Raw genomic sequence first — 24,770 nt, 5'->3', positions numbered from 1 at the left:
GATTTAGGGAGACCACAGGGCCAGTTCATGATGACATCATTAAGTAACAGCTCTCCTGCTCCTTTTTCCTGTCTTTCCTTCCCACTTTCCAAGCCCAGATATATCTGAAACCATGAAGATCAAGCTTGGAGAGGTGGGTATATAGCTGATGAGATGTGAGAGAATTTGAACACACTCCATTTTCCCCTATTTCAAGACCAAGCTTGGTGGGGTGATGGAAGGGAGAAGCTAACATTTCAATTGAATTTAGAGTTTGGGTTATTTCTTGAAATGGTATTTTTGCTAATAGGCTGATAGTGAATATTGAGCTTTAAATTGATTAAAGAGTGTCCAGGAAAGTCGTGAGGCCTTCTGAACTCTTCAGAGACAAGGCAAGAAATAGGTTGGAGGGCAGATTTATAGCACTGGCTCTATTTGTTTTGCAATCAATAATGAGGTATGGGTTCACTAGCCAGGAGTCATGTGCAATTTTAATTTCTGCACAATGCAAAAGAAAACAGAGCACTAAAATGGTTAAGTCACATGCATAGAGTTGAGCTTTTACTTCCTTTAAATTACTTGGGTTGCTTTTGTGTGTGTGGATGTACTCAGTCACGTCTGACTCTTTGCGATGCCACAGACTATTGGCAGCCAGCCTCCTCTGTCTATGGAATTTTCCAGCCAAGAATACTGGAATGGGTTGCCATTTCCTCCTGCAGAGAATCCTCCCAACCCAGGGATTGAACCAGCGGTCTCTACATCTCTTGCATTGGCAGGTGGATTCTTTACTGTTGCAATCCCTGGGAAGCCCTCAGGTTGCTTATTATGAAACAGCTAAATACTGCCAAATGAAACCGTAGCTTTTAAAATGTGCTTTAATTACAGCTATTGTCTAAAATGATGGCCTAAAACCCTGAATGGAAAGCAAAACCAAAGGGGTGAACACCTGAAACAGAAACGCTATGTGAACAGATTCTACAGCCGTGTCCTGGCTGCTTCTCAGCCTTTTCCCTGTCTTGTGGATGCTGATGTAGAATTTTATATGACTCAGCTTATCCTTGTCCATCTTTACAAATCTGTTATAATGATTCCTGAATCTTGCATTGCTTTGTGACTCTCTCCCCTCCCTTATAAGCATAAATGATTGTGACCTATATGCAGGGGGACCTGCAAGTTACTGACTGTAATTTTTACTTCCTGATTTTAATTCTTGTAAGACTATGAACCCTGACTTCAGTTCAGAAATGTGGCCAGTCTACAGGAGTTATAATTATCTTCAGCTTATAAAGGTGTAGCCATTTAAATTCTACCTCCAAGATTTTCTCATTATGCAAAATGCCTTCATGTACAATTAACAACAAAGACACAGAATGCCTCATCACCCACTTAAGTAGCATTATTTCCAGCAAAGCCAGTCTTTTCAAGCAATGGGCTTTCTGAGGCCTTCCCAAGACACACTCCATGCACTCCTTTCTCCTCACTTACCTCTTCCGTGGTGCTGGAGAAGGGTGGAGTAGTCCAGGGAACCCAAGATGTCATTCCAGCCATCCATAGACTGAGGTGCTGACTCTGGCTGCTGTTCTGGCTGTAGTTTTCCGGAGTACTTCTGGTGAAGGCCTCGGTGGTATTTCTAATAAGGTGTCCCAGGCTATATGGAAGTGCATTAAAAGTAGTGGGGGTCTGGGGAGGAGCTGTGTTTCTAATGCTCCTTACTGAGACTTCAGTTCCCGGGCCAGCTGAGGTAAAGAAAGGACAGGTGCTAAAATTACCCTCATGTTTTATACAGTCTTCATATAAAAACAGTTTTTCTTAGAAAAAGACCGCTTTAACAATAGGCATGTAGATAAATTTCAGTTACAGGAAAAATAGAAGATAGTTTGAGTGTGACCATACTCATTTGCCCTGTCTGTGTCACCTATCTTTTATCCATCTATCCAATTTACAAGGTGCAGGGAGAATTATGGAAACTGTGCTATCAGGGATAAGCACAAAAAGAGGCTCAAGATGGAAAAGGTCTTTTTATAATTTAGCAAGATGTAAATATCAGCTGTTCTCTTAAATGTTAATAAAATAACCATGACCATTAAGCATCTTTTCCTTGAGATGTGGAGGATTGTTCAGGGTACCCTGTATATGCGGTTGCCAGATATAGCAAATAAAAATATGTCATGCCCAGTTAAATTACTATTTCACATAAATGACCAAAGACTCAGTATATTTAATATATCCCCAATATACAACATTACAAAGATTATATTATATTGTATGTTAGGAATACGCTTTTACTAAAAATTGTCATTTATCTGAAATTCAAATGTAACTGGGTATGGTATATTTTATCCAGCAACCCTACCTGTACATCTACTAAAGTTTTGATAAATGTTTGGACATTCTCCCTGATTTCTGTCTGCTTTTATCTTCCTGAATTCGGTGCCACTAACTATCACTGCCATTGTGCTTGGCATATCTAGAGATGTACTCATTCCTGGGATGTCTTCTATAGGACAGATCCAACTGTACTATTAGTAATATGCCTTTACAACAGACTACAAGAAGCAGTCTTAATTCTGCATTCTTAATTGATTTAGGTGCTAGAATGTCCTTTTACACAGATACTAATCTATTGTTGGGATGCAAAAAATTCTATACGTGGAGATTAGTATTTTGGCTATTTCGAGCTTTGGCCAATGTCAATCCCCTGAGTTGATTACTACCTAAGACAATTTTAGCTCTCATATCTTCAGAAAAAAAAAGATTTAATGGTGAGGTGAGGGCAGAGACAAGCTTCCATATACCTAGCATGTAATTATGTGTCTTCACATGTCAACCTATGTTTACTCTTCTTCACTAAGCTGTTGGTAAGTTCTCTTCTTGAGAACTATTTTTTTTAGTCAGTTTATAGAATTAATTCAATGGATGAAACAAGACTTTCCCCAAGTTAGGTAAATGATCAAAGCACTCTTGAAATTTCTTTTGCAAATAACATAGCTTATCACCATTGCAAGTAGCTTTGGGATATGTTATGGAAAAAATTCTACTCTTCTGTAACTGTCTGTAATTAACCTTCTAAATGTATTTTTAAAACACTCTAAACCAAACAAGTTCATTTTCCAGTTTAGGACACCACCTTTTTCCAAAGAAAGAACCTACAGAATATTCAAGTCTGGTACCCCTTCATTTTGTGTCTATGTTTTAACTTGTGCTATTTAAAAAACAGGAAGGAAACTTTAGTCTTAACATTTAATTTCCAAATTTTGTGAATTTCAAAACAAACTTTGTTAGGCATCACAATCTCCTTTGGAGCTTGTTGGAATATTGAAGCCTTACTGCCCCACTCCCTACCCCCAAATTATGATCTAGTATATCTGGTGTGGGATCTAGCACCTGCATTTCTAATACATTTCTCAGGTGTAATATACATCTAAATATATAATTTTATCCACATGTACAATATGAGCCAAAGCTGAATTCTAATCATGTCTTATGTGGGAATTGAAGAATTATGAAGTAGATGAAAAGAAAGAAAAATCCATCATAGAAATATATAAGGTGATTAAAATAATTTCACCTTTCCATTGCCTGAACTCTTTGTTGAAATGGGTGTTATGAAATTATACTAAAATTAGTAGATCTCTGTGTGTTTTGGGTTCTACAATTCTTCTGATGTTCTTTTAAAGGTATATATATTTTACAGTTTATGAAAGAACAAGATGTGTTTTGACAAATGCAAGGAAAAGTTCCTACACAATGGAACAATATGTTGAAGCTATTTTTAAAAAGCTTTATTGTACCATTGCTATTACATTGTTTCCACATTATACACAATTCCTCTTAGAACACAATTCAAAATAAGGCGGACCATCCTAGGTCCAATCTAAGAAGTTTCGTACTTAATGTAGAAAAAACAAAGCTTAGCACTTAGAGCTCACCTATAAAATGATTTGCAATGACTGTGTCATATCAAGACCATATTTCAAATACATTTCTTTAAAAAGCAATATGCATTTTAGTTTATTAATTCATCTATGATTGCCTTAGAGATAATCAATAATAGAAATGGAATTTTTGTATAATGATAGTGGAGACAATACACAATTTGTTAGTTTCCCTCTTTTAAATGATTAAAAAACTGTTCAAGCATATTGAAAGCAAAAACTTGAATAAAACTCATTTTGGAGATATAAAATTTAAACTATATTGATACTTTCTATTCTGTAGGAAGATGCCAAATGTAATATGCCCTTTAAAAGTGGGAAAGCAATCTGGAAAAGAGATAAATGAAACAGAAGATACCTTAGAAAAACGATGATTTGTATATATATATTTATACATAAATATTTAAATTAATATAAAAGATCTATTAAATCAGATTTGACTAGAATAAAGTGAAAGATCTGGGCATTATAATATTCTGAATAATTATTAGAAATGTTAAAATGAATAATTAAAATTTCAGAGAATGTAGTCAATGAAATAAAGAATACATTTAAAAATACACATGCCTAAAATTTGAAAAAGTGAGTTAGAAAGTGAAAAATTTTTGAAAAGAGTACCAAAGATGGAGAATTTACAAACAATAGGAGGCATAACAACCAAGAAGGCATAATCAGGGGTTAATTTTTTTTAAGAAACTTAAAAAAGATGCAAGATTAGGAAAAAGTAAAATTAATAAATGGAAATTGATACCAAGACATAGGATAGTAAAACATCAAAGCATAGCATAGTAAAAAAATTTAGATTAAAAAATGAAAGTTTAGCCAATCAAAGAAATGCTTTTCAATAGCCAATTACTACTCAACTACTGTACTATGGTTTGTTATATAACGATGAGCCTGGTTTATCCTAATGTCCCACGTTTTCTTTTGGAAAAATGCACACACAAACATTGGAAAAGGATGAAATGGTGGTGTAGAAGGATGGAGGGAGAAGAATGGTTTATTAGTTCATGGCTACGAGGCTTTGGGGGAGACATGCTAAGCCAGAGCCTCAACAAGGTTAGGGCAAAAGCAGGTGGAAAGTGGGTGAATAACTTGGTGTGCCCAGGGCTGGCTCATCTGTTAGGCACAACACAAACATTGCCTAGGGCTCATGATTTTTAGGGTTCATGAAATGATTTAATTTCTTTGAAAATAATTTTTAACAAAGAACGTTCAGATCAGATCAGATCAGTCGCTCAGTTGTGTCTGACTCTTTGCGACCCCATGAATCGCAACACGCCAGGCCTCCCTGTCCATCACCAACTCCCTGAGTTCACTCAGACTCACGTCCATCAAGTCAGTGCTTTGACTCCATCCCTTCATTCTTTCTGGAGTTATTTCTCCACTGATCTCCAGTAGCATATTGGGCACCTACTGACCTCGGGAGTTTCTCTTTCAGTATCCTATCATTTTGCCTTTTCATACTGTTCATGGGGTTCTCAAGGCAAGAGAAGTGGTTTGCCATTCCCTTCTCCAGTGGACCACATTCTGTCAGCCCTCTCCACCATGACCCGCCCGTCTTGGGTTGCCCCACGGGCATGGCTTAGTTTCATTTAGTTAGACAAGGCTGTGGTCCTAGTGTGATTAGATTGACTAGTTTTCTGTGAGTCTGGTTTCAGTGTGTTTGCCCTCTAATGCCCTCTTGCAACACCTACCATCTTACTTGGGTTTCTCTTACCTTGGGCGTGGGTTATCTCTTCACGTTCAGGGTCAAATAAAATGTTAAATTTTTTTCACACATTGTGAATAAATGAGAATGCTAGGACCAAGATAATCTATTAATTTATTTTATTTTTTTTCCAAGTGGAGGAAGGAACCCACAAAGATATGTGCACAGGGCCCATGAAAGTCATATGCAGCCTTGGGTGTGCCCTGATAAGTTTAATGATGTGTCACAGGCTGAAAATCGTTGAGCAACTCCAGATGCTATGTTAGATGTTTTTCAGTGATCATAGAAAGCATATATTAATACTCAATGACCAGACGATTTTCAATGATCATGTAAATAAATGGTTAATTGCAAAGTCCATGTTGTTATAATGATGCAAGGAGGAAACTCTAAAATGTCTGTGACAGCCAATTTGGTCAGAGTCTGTGTATACAAAGACACTTTCTGTTTTGGTTTGTTCATTTCCCATCAAGCTGTCTGTATTTACAAGCACTACTACCAATCACCAGAGGAAATAGCTGCTAAAACTCAGTGCCCCAAGAGCATATATGATTGCTTACCTATTACAATGCTTATGGATTTTATTCCCTCACCCATATGACTACAATTAAACAATTACTTTAACTAGCAGGTATATCAAGCCAGCCAACAGTATGATTTACTTCAGCAGTGAGATCTCGTAGTAATTTTACTAACTCAGCCATATCAGGGACACTTGAAAATATGTCTGGAAAAATTTGCTTATCCTCAGACAAAAAAATGAAATCTGAATGAATGAATCTGTAGCAGATCCGCAATAAATGTTGATTGGTTGGCTGACATATACAATGTTACTCTTCATACAATATGAAACATCTTAGTGAAAGTAACAATTTTAGACAGTTATCCTGGGTGTTTATACTTGTAAGGAGACTTGGAGTTCCTTGGAATAGGTATCCAAACCATAGACAGAATTTTGTACTCTTCATTTGGAAGTCCTAGAACTATTTGAGTATGGTCTACAGTCAATAGATTGGTGCTGGTGTTGTGGAACCCCTTTTCAAGTTTAGAATGTTTTTATTTTCCTGTCTTAAGGATTATTTGCTTAGATATGCTTGCAAATATGTAATATCCTTTGAGAAGATTTCTCTGTTTCTCATGTAAAAGAGGGGGCCCAATGAATGGGTTATTTTCCATATTGTGTAGGTCCATAAAATGTCAATAATTCGGTCCCCATAACCTGTGTTGTCTGTTTGTGGGGATAAGACTTTTCCTGTTGGAATAGATAGTACTGTAACTGTTAATGGCTTGGTGGGTTTAAAAATTCTGCTTGATTTGGGAAGAAGAGAAAACCAATAATCAGGACTTCAATAGTGGTATAAAAATAGTCCTTAGCTTTCCTTAATTGTTCCCTATTATTCTGATGTGCATACTCAGTCACTCAGTTGTGTCCAACTCTTTGCGACCCCATCCCTGGGACTTTCCAGGCAAGAGTACTGGAGTGGGTTACCATTTCCTCCTCCAGGAGATCTTCCCAACCCAGGGATCAAATGCTTGTCTCCTGGGTTCTCTACCACAGAAGAGCCACCTGGGAATCACTGTAATTCTGATATTTAACACCTTTTAGAAGTTGAAACACATTTAGCCAGCACTTGTTGACCATGGGAACCAAGATTACCTTTAAAGGAGATAAAGATTTCTAAGTTATGATTCCTGCTCTGAAGAGGTTTATAGCATAATAGTTGAGTCTTTCTAACTTTTTTTCTTTTGCATCTCCTGTATATACAAACAACCAGTCATGGAGAAAAAAAATGTTTAACTGAATTTTAAGTGAACTTTCCTAGAAATGTACAAGTACCCCTCCCCCAAAGTGTAGGCTGATATAATTTTCCCTTTAGCTTAAAAGATTTTTCCTAGCAGGAAGCCCTTAGGAGTGCCATGTTTCAAGAGTTTGTAAATTAGAAATTTGGACCTCAGAATGCATTTTTACTCTTAAAGCAATAATAATCTTAAAAAAATCAAATGTGTCATTATATAAAATTGCTATATGCTTGGGAATAGAATAAAATTTGGTTTTTCCTTATTGCCTTATTGATGACTGCCTTGTGTGAATTTATGGAGACTGAGAAACAATACACAAAATATTTCTAAAAGCTATACTCAATACAGTGACTCCAAAGATGTGGCTATCTGGAGGAAATATTTGAATCTGTCAATCACTTGTTTTATTGACACATTGCTAAAGGTAAGATGGTTTCCAGATAGCTGGATATCTGGCAACTGACTGACAAAAGAATATATAGGGAAAAGGAAATTTTGTCATTTCAGCCAGATATATTGGCATTTTGGAAGCAATGCTTTTTATTACTCCCTACTCAGAATAATAGCTATAAGGCTCTAATTTTAAAAATTGATCTTAAAAGTTTTTTTAAAAATAAGAGTCTGTCTACCATATACATTATGTTTTTTGTTGGGGGAGCGGATCCAAAATGAATTTGTGTAGTATATTCTTTAAGGGTAAACTTAAAATTCAGAGGGAATGGTAAAAAATCTAAATCCATCTTTTATTTAACTTGGTAATCTACTATGATCCTGGTGATCCTGGTTCTACATAACCTATATATTCTTTTTAATTGAATTCCCACGAATTATGTCCCATTAAACGCTATTCTGGGCTTCCCCTGTGGCTCAGCTGGTAAAGAAGCTGCCTGCAATGTGGGAGACCTGGCTTCAATCCCTGGGTTGGGAAGATCCCCTGGAGAAGGGAAAGGCTACCCACTCCAGTATTCTGGCCTGGAGAATTCCATGGACTCTATAGTCCATGGGGTCGCAAAGAGTGACAGGACTGTGCAACTTTCACTCACAGACTCTATTCTATTTGTTTCATTAAATGGTTGTTTTAAGGGGTTTTACAGAAATATAAATTATATGAAAATTTGAAAAGATAGGTTAATTTTACATTCCTCTCCTAATAAAAATCATTGCAGTAGCACTGATTATTTGAGGAAATCTGACCCTAGTACAGGTTCTTCTATTAAAAACCTTCTTATTAACTTTTGAATCAAATTTCGACCCACTTTGGAAACCTATTTGATTCATCCTATTATAGAGGGGCTTGAGTAAAGGAGAGGAAGAAGAAAAAAAACATCTTAGTGAAAATGAAGCACAGTTAAATTATGACAAAATTCAGTGGACATTCAAAGAAATGTTTAAAAAATTTAAGAAGTATCGAGTTAAAAAAAACTATCATTTAATGTGACACACTGGCAAGAATATATATTGGAGGAAGGGATATTTTTTTTCTACTCACACTCATTATAACTATTTCCTTATTTGCCTTCCCATTATCCTAAGGAGCAAGACATATTTACTGATTCTCAGGTTTGGCTGCATATTGGAAGTATTTAAAAATATAATTCCTGAGTTAGTTGACCTAGAGGATGAAGCCAGAATATTAATACTATTTCACATTTATTGTATTCTGATGTAAAGCCTGGTGTAGGGTACTTCAGTTACTAGCACAAGTTATGGCACCTAGTAGTAGTAGAGAAATATTACTTAAATATTTGAATGGTATTATGAATGTTTCTTCTATGAAACAAATATGAAATATATAGCCCAGGTTTTGACCTTCACAAGTATGCTTTTACTGATGAGCCTAATAAAAACAATATATCCTCTACATGAACAACATGCATTGTGTCCGACTCTTTGCGACCCCATGGACGGTAGCCTAGCAGGCTCCACGATCCATGGGATTTTCCAGGCAAGAATATTGGAGTGGGCTGCCATTTCCTTCTCCAGGGGATCTTCCCAACCCAGGGATCAAACCCAGGTCTCCTGCATTGCAGACAGATGCTTTACCATCTGAGCCACTAGGGAAGCCCACTTAAAAGTATAGTATTTATTAACTCTTAAGAAAAGGCATTTGGAGTTCATTCATTACAAACATCTACATGAAATTTAACATTTCACAATGAACTCTCTAGAAAATCAGTGAGTGTTCATGCTATGGGTCAACCAATATCATTCTGTGCAGTTAGAGAAGGAAAAAGTCTGTTGGCAAAAGTATATGTTGCACCTATGTATATTCAAATATAAGATACTTTTTTGTATTGGAATTGTTCAAATTTTAACTCTGCTTTTTCTAGAGGTCCATTTTCTCGCCCCAACACACATTATCAGGCATTTTGGATATGGCATGTTCAGTGGTTACCTGCAAGTAGTCTATTATATCTACTTTACTTTTGAAATGTATATCATTAGACATGTTTTGTGTGAAGGTTGAAAGAAATAGTTTTTCCATGAATTATCTTCTATCTTGAATAATCCATATCTATTGAATTCATATGTGCTTTTTAAAAGTTCTAATGAAAGAACATTTTTCTAAGGTTTGATTGGGAGTTGGGGAGGAATCTCCCTGCTTGGGTATAACCATACACCATACAACCGAAATATTTACAATGTTTCCGTGTTGTTTAGGATAGGCCTAGGTAGATGAACTACAGGAAAGGAACAGTTTGGATGGTGCTATGTGATGTATTCTCCCTGATAATGTTGAATTTCATAATTAAATTTTATATTTTTTTCTTATTCTCATATCAGAAGTCTTTATAAGAACAGAGATTCTTCTTGTACTATAGAAGAGCCCATTTAATTGGCACCTACTTAAAGTAAATGCTGCTGCTAAGTCACTTCAGTCGTGTCCGACTCTGTGCGACCCCATAGACAGCAGCCCACTAGGCTCCCCCATCCCTGGGATTCTCGCGGCAAGAACACTGGAGTGGGTTGCCATTTCCTTCTCCAACGCATGAAAGTGAAAAGTGAAAGTGAAGTCACTCAGTTGTGTCCGACTCTTAGAGTGACGTAAAATTGTTCAAAGATCAGTGTGGTGAAAAAACTCATATAAGTCTCAAAAATAAAGACCTAATAAAAAGAGTTAAATGTACAGTGGATGCTGATCCTGAAATGAGGCTATGAATTAAAATTATTTGGGGAAATTTTTAAAAAGCATCCAGTATCATGCCCAAATATAGATTTCTTGGAATCAAATCTTGGAAACAACAGTAAAGGAAGAAATGATGGCAATAATTCATTTTACTTCTCTCTACCAGGTGATTCTGAATGTAGCCAATTGGGCAAGAATCCTATGGATGAGCATGTGGAAACTACTATAAAATGGAACATATATTGGACAAGGAATCAAGAAACAGGTTCTCAACAAAGTCATACTGTATAGCACATGGAACTCTGCTCAGTGTTATGTGGCAGTCTGGATAGAGGGGAGTTTGGGGGAGAATGGATACATGTGTATCTATGGCTGAGTCCCTTCACTGTTCAGCTGAAACTATCAGGATGCTGTTTGCTAATCCGCTATACTCTAATACAAAAGAAAGGTAAAACAAACAAACAAACAAACAAAAACCCTGGGTTCTAATCTATACCTCTGCTATTTAATTATTTGGGACAATTCACTTTACCTTGACAAATTTTAATCTTAAGGAAGGGCTTCATTTCTAGAAAATTCTCCAGTTATTTATAGCTAGTATGTAGCAATTCTTTTATCCTCCATGACTTCCTAAAGCAAACCTCTAATAAAGGAGTAAATAAGCAATAAGATGATTAAGTAAAATAGAATATTAAGCTGTATCGACAAATAAATATTCCTAGTCTAGGACTGAACTGTATGTTGTACCAGAAATTTATGCATGTGTATACAAGTTTTTATATGTTCATCATCTAGGTTATATTCATCAATGATCAACAAATTAGAAGATTCTGTAGCTGCACATTGGTTCTTAACATTTCAAAGATACTACCTCCAAAAAAATCTACCTCTAACATTAGTACAAGAGATTTACAAAAGCATAACTTATTATCTTCCCAGTCTTATAAAGCACCATTTTGATGTTCTAATAGCTCCTCATAATCAGAGAACAGAAGTGTCTACATCAGCAAAATTATTAATTTCCTTATTATTGCCTTTAGTCATTACCTGTGTATGGTATAGACATTTACATTCCCACGTCTACTAGTATTTAGCCAAAGTGCTTAATGTTTGACACAAAAGAGAAGCTCAAGAAATATTTGTTGAATTAATAAAAGAAGCAAGGAAAAAAAAGGAAGGAAGCATGAGAGATAGACAGAAAAAGGAAAGTTGGGCTTATTTTAACGAAGATAATGAAGTTTTCCAAGTTGGTGTGTACCACACAATCCATTTCCATTAGCTTATGAATCTTCCACTGGAATTTTGTTGGAGCATGTGGACTTCCCTTAAATGCAAAACAGCAAGATATTTAACAGAACTTTCAGAATCAATTCTGAAAGGAAGAACTCACCTTTTTTAGAGCAGAGGCTTTCATTGACTGGTTTTCCCTCCTCGTTGACATCTATTTTCATCCAGCTATGGAGGTACTTTCTGCCCTTCTTGACCACTACCCTGACGCCTTGTTTCTTGAGAAAGAGAGAGGCATTTTCCACCTCAAGGAACCCTTCCTTCTCATAGCAAGTCCATCGAGGAGCCTGGGAGCAGGGGGCAAAGATGGCGGCTCGGCCAGGGCCACCAGAGGAATTGGAGATGCCCAGGCATAGAGCAGATTTAACATGAAGGAGCTTTCCATCCTCAGTCCACATCCACTGCTGGTTCTGGTTTGTCCTATTGCACAAGTCCATGACCACTCTCCCATTTTTGAAAAGACATTGTTGTTTCTGGACATGGACAATCTGAAACCCCTCTGGAAGATGAGAAGCTCATCAAGTGCTATGCAACAAACCATAAAACCCACCAGAAAGCAAAGCAACCCACCCACAAATCAGCCTGGTCAAAACACAAGGTTTACTTATCTTTTGCAATTGCTATCATTTAAAGTGAATAGTTCCAGAGTCAACACATGTGATTTAAAAATCCCAAAACAAACAATGCAAAAATGTCACACTTAGCTTCTTTTCTTTTCCTTTCACATGGTTTAGGGAAGAAAATATGCCCCCATTGAAATAATGAAAGGAAGCTTGGAAAAGAAACTAAACCATCCAAAGAATACGGTGAGATATTTTAGCCCAAATATTTAAATGCTAAAGTTATATAAAATCCAATTCCCATTTTAACCATTTCATTCCTTCCACCTCACCTCCATTCTCCACTCTAAAGAAACACTCCATTTTCCAATTCTTAAGTTACCACTGCAATAAGTGTTTGTATACAAATGGATGAGTTTGAATACAGTTTTTGAAAATTAGGTATATTTATCCCAAAATAAAACAAAATTTTCCATTCTTCTAAGCACATTCTCCTAGCTAATAGTAAGTAATTAAAGTATTGATTATCACAAATTAAATTTTTATAATACTATAGAGAAGTATTTTTCTATTTTGTGACAGTATCTGCAGTCTTCCTTCAAATGCTAATAAGAGAAAACTGAATACCCAGTTGTTAAACATCAGATTAAAAAGTGAAATATTCAGGCTCAAAAACCATCTTCAAGGTGCTTTTACTTAATTTTCTCAGCCATTCTATTAAAATATTCAGACGTTCCAAATAACAACTTCCAAATAAAACCCACCACAGTTCCTCAACTCCCTTTAATTATATTTCTTATGTTTTCTTTATTTAACACAGAGGAAACCAAACTATAACTTGACAGAGAAAAAGCAGAAAGATGCCACAGACAGTTGCGTAATAATACGTTTTCCCCACCTTGGGGTTGCTTTAGTCTCTACTATTCAGATGCCATTTCAGGAGCTGCCTGAGGCATTTGGAGGACACCAGAAGAGGCCATTTATTTTCTTTTGGGGAGAAATCTCAACAGTGTGGGCATCACAGGCTCCTTTTATTCCCCCTCCTCATCGTCTCTGGCTAAACTGCCATGGAGACCTGGCTCCATTTCCGCTTTGTTTCACACACTTTTCTAAGGACAGAGACTCCTTTGCTGGCTATTTGAAGAAATGCCTCAGGAAACTTGAGGCAGACCCACTCACCTGAGTTCACGAAGATGAAGCAGGTAAGAATCGCCATGTAAAATTCAGCCTCCATTTTCCACTTAACGACTGTTCATGCTTTGCTTGGGGGAAAAAAAAATTCTCCCAGATAAGAGAAGCAAAGACTAGGAAGGAAATGTGCCTTCATGGTGGGGGGAAAAGTCAGTGACGAGCACTTCCTCCTATTGAATTGTTTGGGGGAAGTTTTACACCAGTTGTCCTTTTGTCTGTTTCCTTAGAAAGAAGGGATTATGATTACTTCTCTTTTTTTTTAATGTCGAAAAAAATTCCAGCCCCCAGGAGCAGAATAAAATGTGTAAGTTTTCGTCTACCATCCCTTTGCCACACGACTAAGCTCAAGAAGGAAGAAAAGAATTGTAATCTTAGGTAATTCAATGTTCCTACAGCATTACATCTCTTCAGGTGATGTGATTCTGCCGAACAAACACCAACCATGTAATTTATGAGGGTCTGTGACAAGGGATATGAAGACATAAACATGTACTGTGTGTATAATGATAGCTGGAAGTCTATCGAGGAAAACCACATAATGATGGCAGTTCTAGATCATTATCACTCAAGTGATGACAATACTACGTTTTGAAATCGCCATCTCTACTGGGGAGAGGCAGACTAAAATTACACCCATCACACTGTTGACTGCAAGCTTTCCCTAAAAGATAATGGTCTCTTTCCAAATAAGAAAAAAAAGCATATGCCTTACTCAACATGTAGTATTAAGAGTAGTTTATTGGCAGTAGGAAACAAAGTCAACATAGTTGCATTAAAAATTCATATGTGAGCAGAACATCTAGTGTTTGCTGAGTGTAGATTGTTTTTTAAAACTTTGTCTCTTGAGGATTAAATCGTTTCAGAGATTTAAGGATATCCATGGCAGCATCCTTTTAAAGAACCACTGGAAATGGGACAGGTTACATCAATTTCAAAGGCATCTGCCTTTTACTGGGAGAGAGATTTTAGGTAGACATTGTATTCAAAAATTCTTTCTTAGTAAAAGAGAGACAAGTATTTAAAATTCTTAATACATCATAGTTGCTACAAATTTGTTTTTCCCTTTGAAAGTAAAATGACTCACAATGTAGAAATACAGTGGATAGAATTCTGGAGCAGAAACCACCTCTATGTTCAATAGTAGAGAGTAAATACATATATATCCAATGACAATCATTGTGCTCTGTAATTGTTTGATAGGAGGTACTGATAAATACACATTTAATAGGTAATATATCAAGACACATTTCCATATAAAATAGTTACTGCTTTTGATTTTTTTTCAAAAACACAGACTTATTTGTTAAAAATCCATCATCAATCACTTGCAACTTTAGCGGCAAGATTCTGGTAACTGAGAAGGAATTAGCACTTAAAACAGGAATAGTTTAACAACTGACAGTCCATTCACAAGACAGATTTTGCAAACATTAAAGCATCTAAACACACAATAATAATTTCTTCAGCAGCTCTTCAAGGTATCATCTGATGACATATATTTCATACATATATTCTGTGTGGCAGATAGTCAATACAGACAAAACAAATTCCTCCTTAGCAGTGTGAGAAATCGACCATACCTCCATCAGCAGAGGACCTTCAAAATAATTTAAGGGATGCTTACAAGTGCATTCATATACACAAGAGGCTGGAGGACTTGAATATGTTGCCATCTTCCACAATCCATGCCCCGACTTGGCTTCATGGCTTCTCTTCCCTTCCACTGCGGGAAGCTCCTTCCAGAAGCCTTGAGTGGGTAATCAGCTAATCACCCCTAGAGATCAAAGGTCTGGTAAGTCTTCAGAGAATCACTGGACAGTTTCTGCTGAAAGTCTGCTCTCGTACAGGCACAGAGCGTGATGCACAAATTCATACTGCTCGCTGGTTTGGACCATTCCACCCCTGCAAGGAAGAGATAATATAACTTATTGCTAACATCCCAGCATCTCAAGTAACACAGAGACCACACTCAAGTGAAAGTGCTGTGCCAAAGACACACAGAACAGTTGGCATGGTAATTCTTTTGTTGTCCCTCTTTCCTATGTCCAGATGACCTGATAGATGATTTTAATATGCTAATATATATGAAGGGATTAACACAGTGTCTGCTACACAGTAGGCATTTGATTAATTTAACCAACATCATTACTGGGGAGGCAGTACAGCCTTGTGGTTAAGTACTTGGACTTTGGAACCAGACTGTCTGAGTTCAAATCCCTCCAATGCCTAGTCTTAGTGAGGGCAAATTGATCTTGGGCAAGTTCCTTAAAATGCTTTTGTCTCAGTTTCATCTGCTATTAAAGTAGGAGAATAACGGGATTATTCTCACAGGATTATTGCTAGGGTTAAATAAATTCACTTCTATTTGGAGTGTTAGTATTACTTCTAGGGTGCCTTATCATTCTTCATATGTTATACGGATTTATGCACTTGGATTTGATTGATGTAGGTTTACTGAACAAAACTGAACTGTAAAATGTTGCTCTTTCTACAAGTTAAAAGAACTACCTTGCAATGGTTTATTTGAGTATGTTATGTCCGTCTAGTCAAGGCTATGGTTTTTCCAGTGGTCATGTATGGATGTGAGAGTTGGACTGTGATGAAAGCTGAGCACCAAAGAATTGATGCTTTTGAACTGTGGTGTTGGAGAAGACTCTTGAGAGCCCCTTGGACTGCAAGGAGATCCAACCAGTCCATTCTGAAGGAGATCAGTCCTGGGTGTTCTTTGGAAGGAATGATGCTAAAGCGTGGGAGAGGGAGAGGGTGGGAAGATTTGGGAGAGTGACATTGAAACATGTAGAATATCATGTAAGAAACGAGTTGCCAGTCCAGGTTCGATGCGCGATACTGGATGCTTGGGGCTGGTGCACTGGGACGACCCAGAGGGATGGTGTGGGGAGGGAGGAGGGAGGAGGGTTCCGGATGGGGAACACATGTATGCCTGTGGCGGATTCATTTTGATATTTGGCAAAACTAATACAATTATGTAAAGTTTAAAAATAAAATAAAATTAAAAAAAAAAAAAGAAAGAAAGAAACTCCAGTACTTTGGCCACCTTGTGCAAAGAGTTGACTCACTGGAAAAGACTCTGATGCTGGGAGGGATTGGGGGCAGGAGAAGGGGACGACAGAGGCTGAGATGGCTGGATGACATCACTGACTCGATGGACATGAGTTTGGGTAAACTTTGGGAGTTGGTGATGGACAGGGAGGCCTGGTGTGTTGCAATTCATGGGGTTGCAAAGAGTTGGACACGACTGAGCAACTGAACTGAACTGAACTGAACTAATGGGGAAACAGCTTTTGGGTGTGGTGTGCTGGGTATTTAAACACAATAGCAGGAGATCCTTAAATGAGTTGGAAAAAGAGAATTGGTTCTTGCTTTTCCCCCCTTCACTATCATCACTAGTTATTCCATGTACCATATGTTTAAGATTAGTGAAGGTCTAATCTTCACTAATTAGAAGGTCCCTAACTTCATGAGAAGTAATAACACTGCTCCTTATACATTTATACATAAAGGAGGTATATTGAATTTTTTTTATAATGGTTCCTTTACCTAGCAAAGCTACTATAGTTGTATAAATGTTATTTTTCCTGCTCACTGAGTAACTGCATCCCTATTAGTAACTATATGAAGTCTTATAAAGTCTACATAACTCTGTAACCAATACTACAACCAATTTTAAACTTATTAATTCTTCCTAGTGGCTGTTGTTACCATTCAAAATAATTGTGTTTAGGACTTTCAGCACTTCAACTTTAAAAATGAGGTATATTGCCTCACTATAATGTGACTTCTAGTTAATGGTAATAACTAAAATTGGGCTTATATCTAGGTTTACTTGCCCACTTCTATAAATATAAGCTTACAAGGTATTAAAAGCAGTAAGATTTCACTCTCTTAAACAATAGTGTTAAGTTAGAAACACTTCATCCTTCAGAACTAACACTAAACAGGTCAATCAGTTCAGTTCAGTTGCTCAGTCATGTTTGACTCTTTTTGACCCCGTGAACTGTAGCACCTCAGGCCTCCCTGTCCATCACCAACTCCTGGAGTCCACCCAAAGCTATGTCCATTGAGTTGGTGATGCTATCCAACCATCTTATCCTCTGTCATCCCCTTCTCCTCCTGCCCTCAATCTTTCACAGCATCAGGGTCTTTTCCAGTGAATCAGCTCTTTGCATCAGGTGGCCAAAGTATTGGAGTTTCAGCTTCAACATCAGTCCTTCCAATGAATATTCAGGACTGAGCTCCTTTAGGATAGACTGGTTGGATCTCCTTGCAGTCCAAGGGACTCTTAAGAGTCTTCTCCAACACCATAGTTCAAAAGCATCAATTCTTCGGCACTCAGCTTTCTTTATAGTCCAACTCTCACATCCATACACAACCACTGGAAAAACCATAGCCTTGACTAGACGGACTTTTGTTGGCAAAGTAATGTCTTTGCTTTTCAATATGCTGTCTAGGTTGGTCATAACTTTTCTTCCAAGAAGTAAGTCTCTTTTTATTTCATGGCTGCAATCACCATCTGCAGTGATTTTGGAACCCAGAAAAATAAAGTCAGCCACTGTTTCCAATGTTTCCCCATCTATTTGCCATGAAGCGATGGGACCGGATGCCATGATCTTAGTTTTCTGAATGTTGAGTTTTAAGCCAACTTTTTCACTCTCTTCTTTCACTTTCATCAAGAGGCTCTTTAGTTCTTCTTCACTTTCTGCCATAGGGTGGTGTCATCTGCATATCTGAGGTTATTGATATTTCTCCCAGCAATCTTGATTCCTGCTTGTGCTTCCTCCAGCCCAGCGTTTCTCATGATGTACTCTGCATATAAGTTAAATAAGCAGGGTGACAATATACAGCCTTGACGTACTCCTTTTCCTATTTGGAACCAGTCTGTTGTTCCATGTCCAGTTCTAACTGTTGCTTCCTGTTCTGCACACAGGTTTCTCAAGAGGCAGGTCAGGTGGTCTGGTATTCCCATCTCCTTCAGAATTTTCCACAGTTTATTACAATCCACACAGTTAAAGGCTTTGGCATAGTCAATAAAGCAGAAATAGATTTTTCTGGAACTCTCTCGCTTTATCAATGGGATGCCCAAATGATGTACTTGGTAATAGAGAGGTAAATACATGATTTTTTTGGCAACTGCAACTCATTGGCAGTAATATATCATCATTGCTTTTCTATAGAACTGCACATTTTGTTGTACTAAAGGCAGCTCTCTGGTCAAAGTGTTCCTTCATCCTAAGTCGACAACAGGAGTGGCCAGCTGAGGTGATGACTTTTCTCAGCTGGACGATGACATCTGGGCACACCCCAAAACAGCAGGTGTCCGGAAGATGCTGGTTTTGACTGTGAGGCTTGGGAGAGCCAGCCACAGGAAATATTGAGGCCGCTCTAGGGAGTTGAGAGGTACCTCCCTTCCTTTGGCATCTGCACAGCTCATTAGGCTCCCTCCTTAAGCTGCAGACAGTCTATAGAGCCTTACAAGTGCTCAGTCTCCTGGACTCTGGTCTGTGAATTTCCTCTCACCATTTACCTCACTTTGAGACAAGATTTTCCCCTTCTTATATGTTCCGGTGAACATTGGTATCTACATGTCCAACTGTTGAATGAATGAAGGTGAAGACTAGGTTTAATCACCATCTTACCCCAGAAAAGTCAGCAGTGTAATTTTAATGCTTGGAGTATACTTACTATCACATTCTGTTAACTAAGTCAAATGTTGTTTCTGCCAGTGAAGGTGGACAAGATGTGGAAGCAAATTCATTACCTGCAAACTAACAAAACTCTTGTGGATATCAAGGCTTAAGGGAGGTGTATGAAAAGTGAGGTTACTTCTCACTTGTTTTGAAAAATAAAAGGGAAAGATTCTGCATCTGAGGGATCCTCAGAGGGCATGCATTCCAACTGCCAACAAAATGTCACCTTTCCAGGAGGGAGAGGTCTACATGGTAGATGGTCAGCTAGTTTCTGCCAGGGAGTAGTTAGCCTTTGCCAAAGTTGGCAGGAAAACTTTTGAAGACATCAGAATGAATCTGCTCCTCTTTAACTTTCACCCGCCCCACTGGTCAAACTGAAATAACCCTAAAAGCCTTAAGGTTCCTCTTAAGAGTCACACAATAGCTCTCTAAGTGTTGGAAAACAACCATCAAAGTCCTGTAATCTTTTCTTCTCTAGACTAAACATCCTGTGGTCACTCAATATTTCTATGCAGCCTGGTTTCCCTGTCACTCCCCAGTCTAGCCTCCCCTTTCCATAGGCTGTTTTATCAAGTATGACCTTCTTAGAGTGTTGTGTCTACTCTAGATGAGATCAAGTCAGTGGGAATATTTCCTTCTCTAGCTGCATGTTATAAGCCAAAGAGTCTGCTTCTGCAGGTGCACTGGGTAGAAAGATCCTGCAGTGCCTACCGAGTGCCTGGTGCTCGGCAAGTATTTTAGGATATTGAGTTAAGGTTTGGGTTAAAGAAAAAGCCCACAGGATGATTTTTGAATGTGGAAATCACAGCTCTCTTTCATTCTGTACTTATTTTTTTCAAACTTAGTGCAGAACTTTGTTTATTCCTATTCAACTTGTTGGTTTCAGCACAAAGTTCTTATTTACTGACATCACCATTTCTATCATTCAGTATATTAGCCTTTATTTCTCATCCCCTAACTATCTGGTGTCTCCCAGATAGTTAACAAGCATGCCTTGTGTCTTTTTATCTGTCATTTATAAAGGGGTAGAAAAAGACAGGGCTAAGACAGGGTCTTGACTACAAGTAATTTTATATCATGTGATATACTAATTCCATTTCAAAATTATTTCTAACTAGGTTTTAGGTCCTTTGAGAGCAGGCATGATGTTACAGTTTATGCATATTTGCAAAAGTGGAAAACATTTACTAGTCTGAAGTAAATACTTGTCAAGTAGGTTACTGAGGCCAGGCTGTCTCATGTATTATGAAAACATATAAGCTCTAGGCTAAAAGAAGGGAACAGGCATCACAGAATGCATTAACTGGAAGTTGACTCAAAATCAGGAACTCATTACAATCATCTTTTAAAATATTATTTCCAATTACATATATTGGTATGTAGAACACTGCTGATCTTTGTAAGAACTTAAATTCTAATAATTTAACCTGCAGATTTTATTTATCCTGATATGGGACAAATACAGTCTTTTATAGGCTGACCATAGTGCCTAAAACAAAATATATTTATGGAATAAATGAACATAGCAAGATTAATCATGAACCCTTAAGACAGCCCTGTACTAATTCAGCCTCCAGGAGAACTCTGACTCAGATTGCAGGGACCTTTTGGGTCAGACAGGGCTCCAAGGACTTGCTGAGGTCTGGATCTATATTACTGATGTAAGTTTCTGAGAAAGCTGGTTCTTAAAGGTAAGAAGCAGGAATTCTCTTTTTATTACTTTAAAAGGCATCATCCAACATTTTCTTTTTATTACATTAAAAGGCATCAGTCAGTTCAGTTGCTCAGTCATGTCTGACTCTGTGACCCCATGGATGGCAGCACGCCAGGCTTCCCTGTCCATCATCAACTCCTGGAGCCTACTCAAACTCATGTCTATCCTGTCGGTGATGCCAACCAACCACCCCATCCTCTGTCATCCCCTTCTCCTTCCACCTGCAATCTTTCCTAGTATCAAGGTCTTTTCCAGTGAGTCGGTTCTTTGCATCAGGTGGCCAAAGTATTGAGTTTCAGCTTCAGCATCAGTCCTTCCAATGAATATCCACGACCGAGTTCCTTTAGGATGGACTGGTTGAATCTCCTTGCAGTCCAAAGGACTCTCAAGCATCTTCTCCAACACCACATAAAAGGCATAAGCAAACTCAATTATCAAGGCACTAAATAATCCTTGATCTCCAACAGATCATAGTTAAAAACTCAACCAAGGTTAAGATTTTTAAAGTTCCATGGTGATCCAGATGATGCTTCGGTGGAGAAAGGCTGTCATCAGTCAGGCAGCATGCCAAAATCACCACCATTACCCAACATACTGTATTTAAAGCACTATCTCTCCTTGGAGTATCCTGTTTATATACAAATCTTTTCCTGGGGGTATAACACATTAAGGTACAATACCTATTGCCAAATGGGAATTAGATTATCAAAAATGAGTAAGTGCATATAAAAGCAGGGCAAGGCAACCCAGTTAACCATGAGAGTCATTGTGAGTTTGAAAAAACTTGAGATGCCAGAGCATCAGGTTCATTACCAGTAGGGGCCAAAGAGCGTTAAGAGGTAAAAAGACACCATACACTGTTGTCAAGACAAATTGTCTCCACCACTTATTAGCTGCTTTACCCTTATTACATAATCTTTGCTGCACTGTTTTCTCAACTGCAAAATGATGAGATAATCATCTAACCATACCTGCTTTATAGTACTGTTGTGAGATATAAATGAACAGTCCATTTAAAAATATTTGTTACTCTACAGCTAAGCACTTGAAGATATCATAGTGTTAGCTATTCTTTGGTGCTATCTGGTCAAACAGGGCTGGATGGTAGGCTATGGAATGAGTCCTCTGAGGACCTTACAGAACTAAGAGCACATCGGGCAGAAGACTGCTCTGCCATACTGCTCAGCCTGGGCAAGCCTAGATGTGCTTAGTTGCTCAGTCATGTCCAATTTTTTGTGATCCTTTGGACTGTAGCCCACCAGGTCCGTCCATGGGATTTTTTCTGCAAGAATACTGGAGTGGGTAAGCCTAGATGGAAAAATTCAAATATGTTTTTAAATATGAACCAGCCTAGAAGTCACCTTCTAGTGAAGTCACCTACAGTGGAGGTAGATGACCTAGTAGAAAGAAGGAAGCCTGGAGTCAGACAGATTCAAGTTTGAATCCTTGCTTTTGAACCTACCAGCTACACGCTTTTGAACAAATCACTTATTCTATCACAGCTCAATTTCCCTGACCTGTAAAATGAAGTTAATGACAAACCTCATTAAGATCGTGAGGATTAAATGAGTCAGAGCCTGTCAACGTCTAGCCAAAGGCTATTCACAGAATTCCCAGGAGCCCAGGTTCTACCACAGTGTCTGTGTGGGGAAGGAGGGTGTCCTTAGACTGGTTCCTAATCCCAGTTTTGACCAAGGCATTTCTCTTTACTCTTTCTTCTTAAAATTATTGTTATTGGTTTTCCTTATCAGTGTTTTGTGGAAGATTTTGTCTTCCTAACGTTTTGTTTCCCCCCCAAAAGTTTAAAAACCCCTGGCATGGCAAAGCCTAATAGGCTTCAAAATTTGCAAGGTTTAAATGAGATAATCCATAGAATGCTTAGCACAGTTGTGAAATGAAAACATCTCCTGCCATATAAATAAACAAGAAATATCATAGCCAACAGCAATTTCTGGCCTCCAAATGTGAATGAAAGTGAAAGTGTTAGTCGACCTCATGGACTGTAGTCCACCAGGCTCCTCTGTCCATGGAATTTTCCAGGCCAGAATACTGGAGTAGGTTGCATTCCCTTCTCCAAGGGATCTTCCCAAACCAGGGATTGAACCAGATTCTTTACCTTTTGAGCCACGAAGGAAGCCAAATGTGAATGAGGACTCCTAAAACTGTGACCTAGCCAATCCCCCCACCTCACTCCCTGCCCCACTGAGGAGCTGGGGGGAATGCAAGAAGCAGCTATCTACCACTCCTTAAGATGAACAAGGAAACAGGATTTGGCCCCAGATAGCTGAGGTGCATAATAAAGGAATGAATTCAGTGAGCCCAGAGGCTTGCAGGTAGATATAAGAGATGTGGGTTCAATCCCTGGGCCAGGAAGATCCACTGGAGGGCATGGCAACCCACTTCAGAATTCTTGCCTGGAGAATCCCATGGACAGAGAAGCCTAGTGGGTTACGGTCCCCAGGGTCACAAAGAGTCAGACATGACTGAAGTAACTTAGCAGCAGAGGCTTGCATCTTCTTATACATAAATTGCTAAATTCCTTAACTTGATATCTGATCTTTGATGTTCGGACTACCTGCTCCCTTTGTTGTAAACTTGTATATAGCCTGACTCCCCCTTCTACCTTCTTGGAACAGTTTTCTCAGAGCTACTGAGATTCTGTCTCTGTGGGGCTGGGAGTCCTAAACATTCCCACCAAATAAAATAACTGTCTACTTTCAGGTTGTGACTGTATTTTTTAGTGGACACAGTGGCCGTCACTCAGCGAGTATTAAATAAATGTCACATATTCTATTTCATATTCTTTTGGTAAATGCTTGGTTAACACAAACCCTTAGGGTGATCATGCACCTGGTTTGCTTGGGACAGACCCAGTTTACTCCTGCTGTCCTGGTCTAATTATTAATAAAGCCTCCTTTTCACCCTCAGAAGTATGTTGGTTTAGACAAACTATCTTTTCACTCTAATTATGCCCCATTTCATGCTTTGGAAGAAAGTCACTTCTATTGCAAAAATGGTGTTGGGTACAAGGCTCTGATTTCTTTGTGGCCACAGAATATGAACAGTGTGCTTGGCCAGGCCAGAAAGAACTCAGACCAACTGCTCTTCCAGAAATGTCAGATAACTCAAGTCACATCAGCCCCGCCAAACACAAAAATCCATGTCATCTTGGTCTCCGTGCACAAAAGCACGTAGCCATGTCAGCAGAGAGTAATCTCAGGTTAGAAGGGAAAAAACTATATTTTTTTTTCCCCTTTGCTCCTGGGAGGTTGTGTTGAAAAAAAAAAATCCCCTGCCAGATGCCCAGGAGAGAGATTTGGTTTTTAACATGTTAAAATTGTGACCTTTTGTGACTATTAACTCACACATACAAAGAGCAACAAGCCTTTCCTGCTGCACCGCCCAGCGCGTATCCGGTCTAATCAGTAGACAGAAGAAATTCTGCAGCAGTGACTCATTTCTGGGCTAACAATGGAACTGACGCTCCTTGGCTTTTTATTATTTTCGAATCTGGAATTCTTTTGGTAAAGTTTGGTACAGTAAATTTAGAACAAAAGGTGTGGATGATAATGTGCCTCCTGGGTAAAGCTCCGATAGCTTGGGCATGAGTCAAATACAGCTAACGTTTGGAGCTGAACTCGGGGTATCTTGGACAGACGTTTTCTCCATGTCTAAACACCATGTCATTTCAAGGACTGAGAATGTAAACTAAATGTTTTGATTGATTCTGACCAGGTATTTTGAATGTGGACATTTTCTCT

General features: G+C 38.3%; 2 protein-coding genes across 6 annotated transcripts in view; both read right to left on the bottom strand.

The window, feature by feature from the left end:
* Positions 1–13,994, bottom strand: part of PTPRB (protein tyrosine phosphatase receptor type B) — a 130,409-nt gene extending 116,415 nt beyond the window's left edge. Inside the window, exons 1-3 of one of the 2 annotated variants that reach the window (XM_061416474.1) lie at positions 13,579–13,994; positions 11,943–12,338; positions 1,465–1,715 (exon numbers count right to left, since the gene is read on the bottom strand). In XM_061416474.1, the coding sequence (XP_061272458.1) occupies positions 1,465–1,715; positions 11,943–12,338; positions 13,579–13,633 (702 nt within the window). In that variant the 5' untranslated portion in view covers positions 13,634–13,994. The remainder of the gene's footprint in view (positions 1–1,464; positions 1,716–11,942; positions 12,339–13,578) is intronic. The other variant, XM_061416471.1, reaches the window with a different exon arrangement.
* A 316-nt stretch (positions 13,995–14,310) lies between these two features.
* The window catches only part of PTPRR (protein tyrosine phosphatase receptor type R), a 273,598-nt gene continuing 263,138 nt past the window's right edge, over positions 14,311–24,770 (bottom strand). For all 4 annotated transcript variants that reach the window (XM_061416475.1, XM_061416476.1, XM_061416477.1 and 1 more), the window contains one exon: positions 14,311–15,492. In XM_061416475.1, coding sequence (XP_061272459.1) covers positions 15,399–15,492 — 94 coding nt within the window. In that variant the 3' untranslated portion in view covers positions 14,311–15,398. The remainder of the gene's footprint in view (positions 15,493–24,770) is intronic.

The sequence above is a fragment of the Bos javanicus genome, chromosome 5 (genome assembly GCF_032452875.1).
Source record: "Bos javanicus breed banteng chromosome 5, ARS-OSU_banteng_1.0, whole genome shotgun sequence".
In the NCBI taxonomy this organism is placed as follows: Eukaryota; Metazoa; Chordata; class Mammalia; order Artiodactyla; family Bovidae; genus Bos; species Bos javanicus.
Note: the sequence above shows the minus strand (reverse complement) of the source record. Positions and strands in the feature narration are given on the sequence as shown.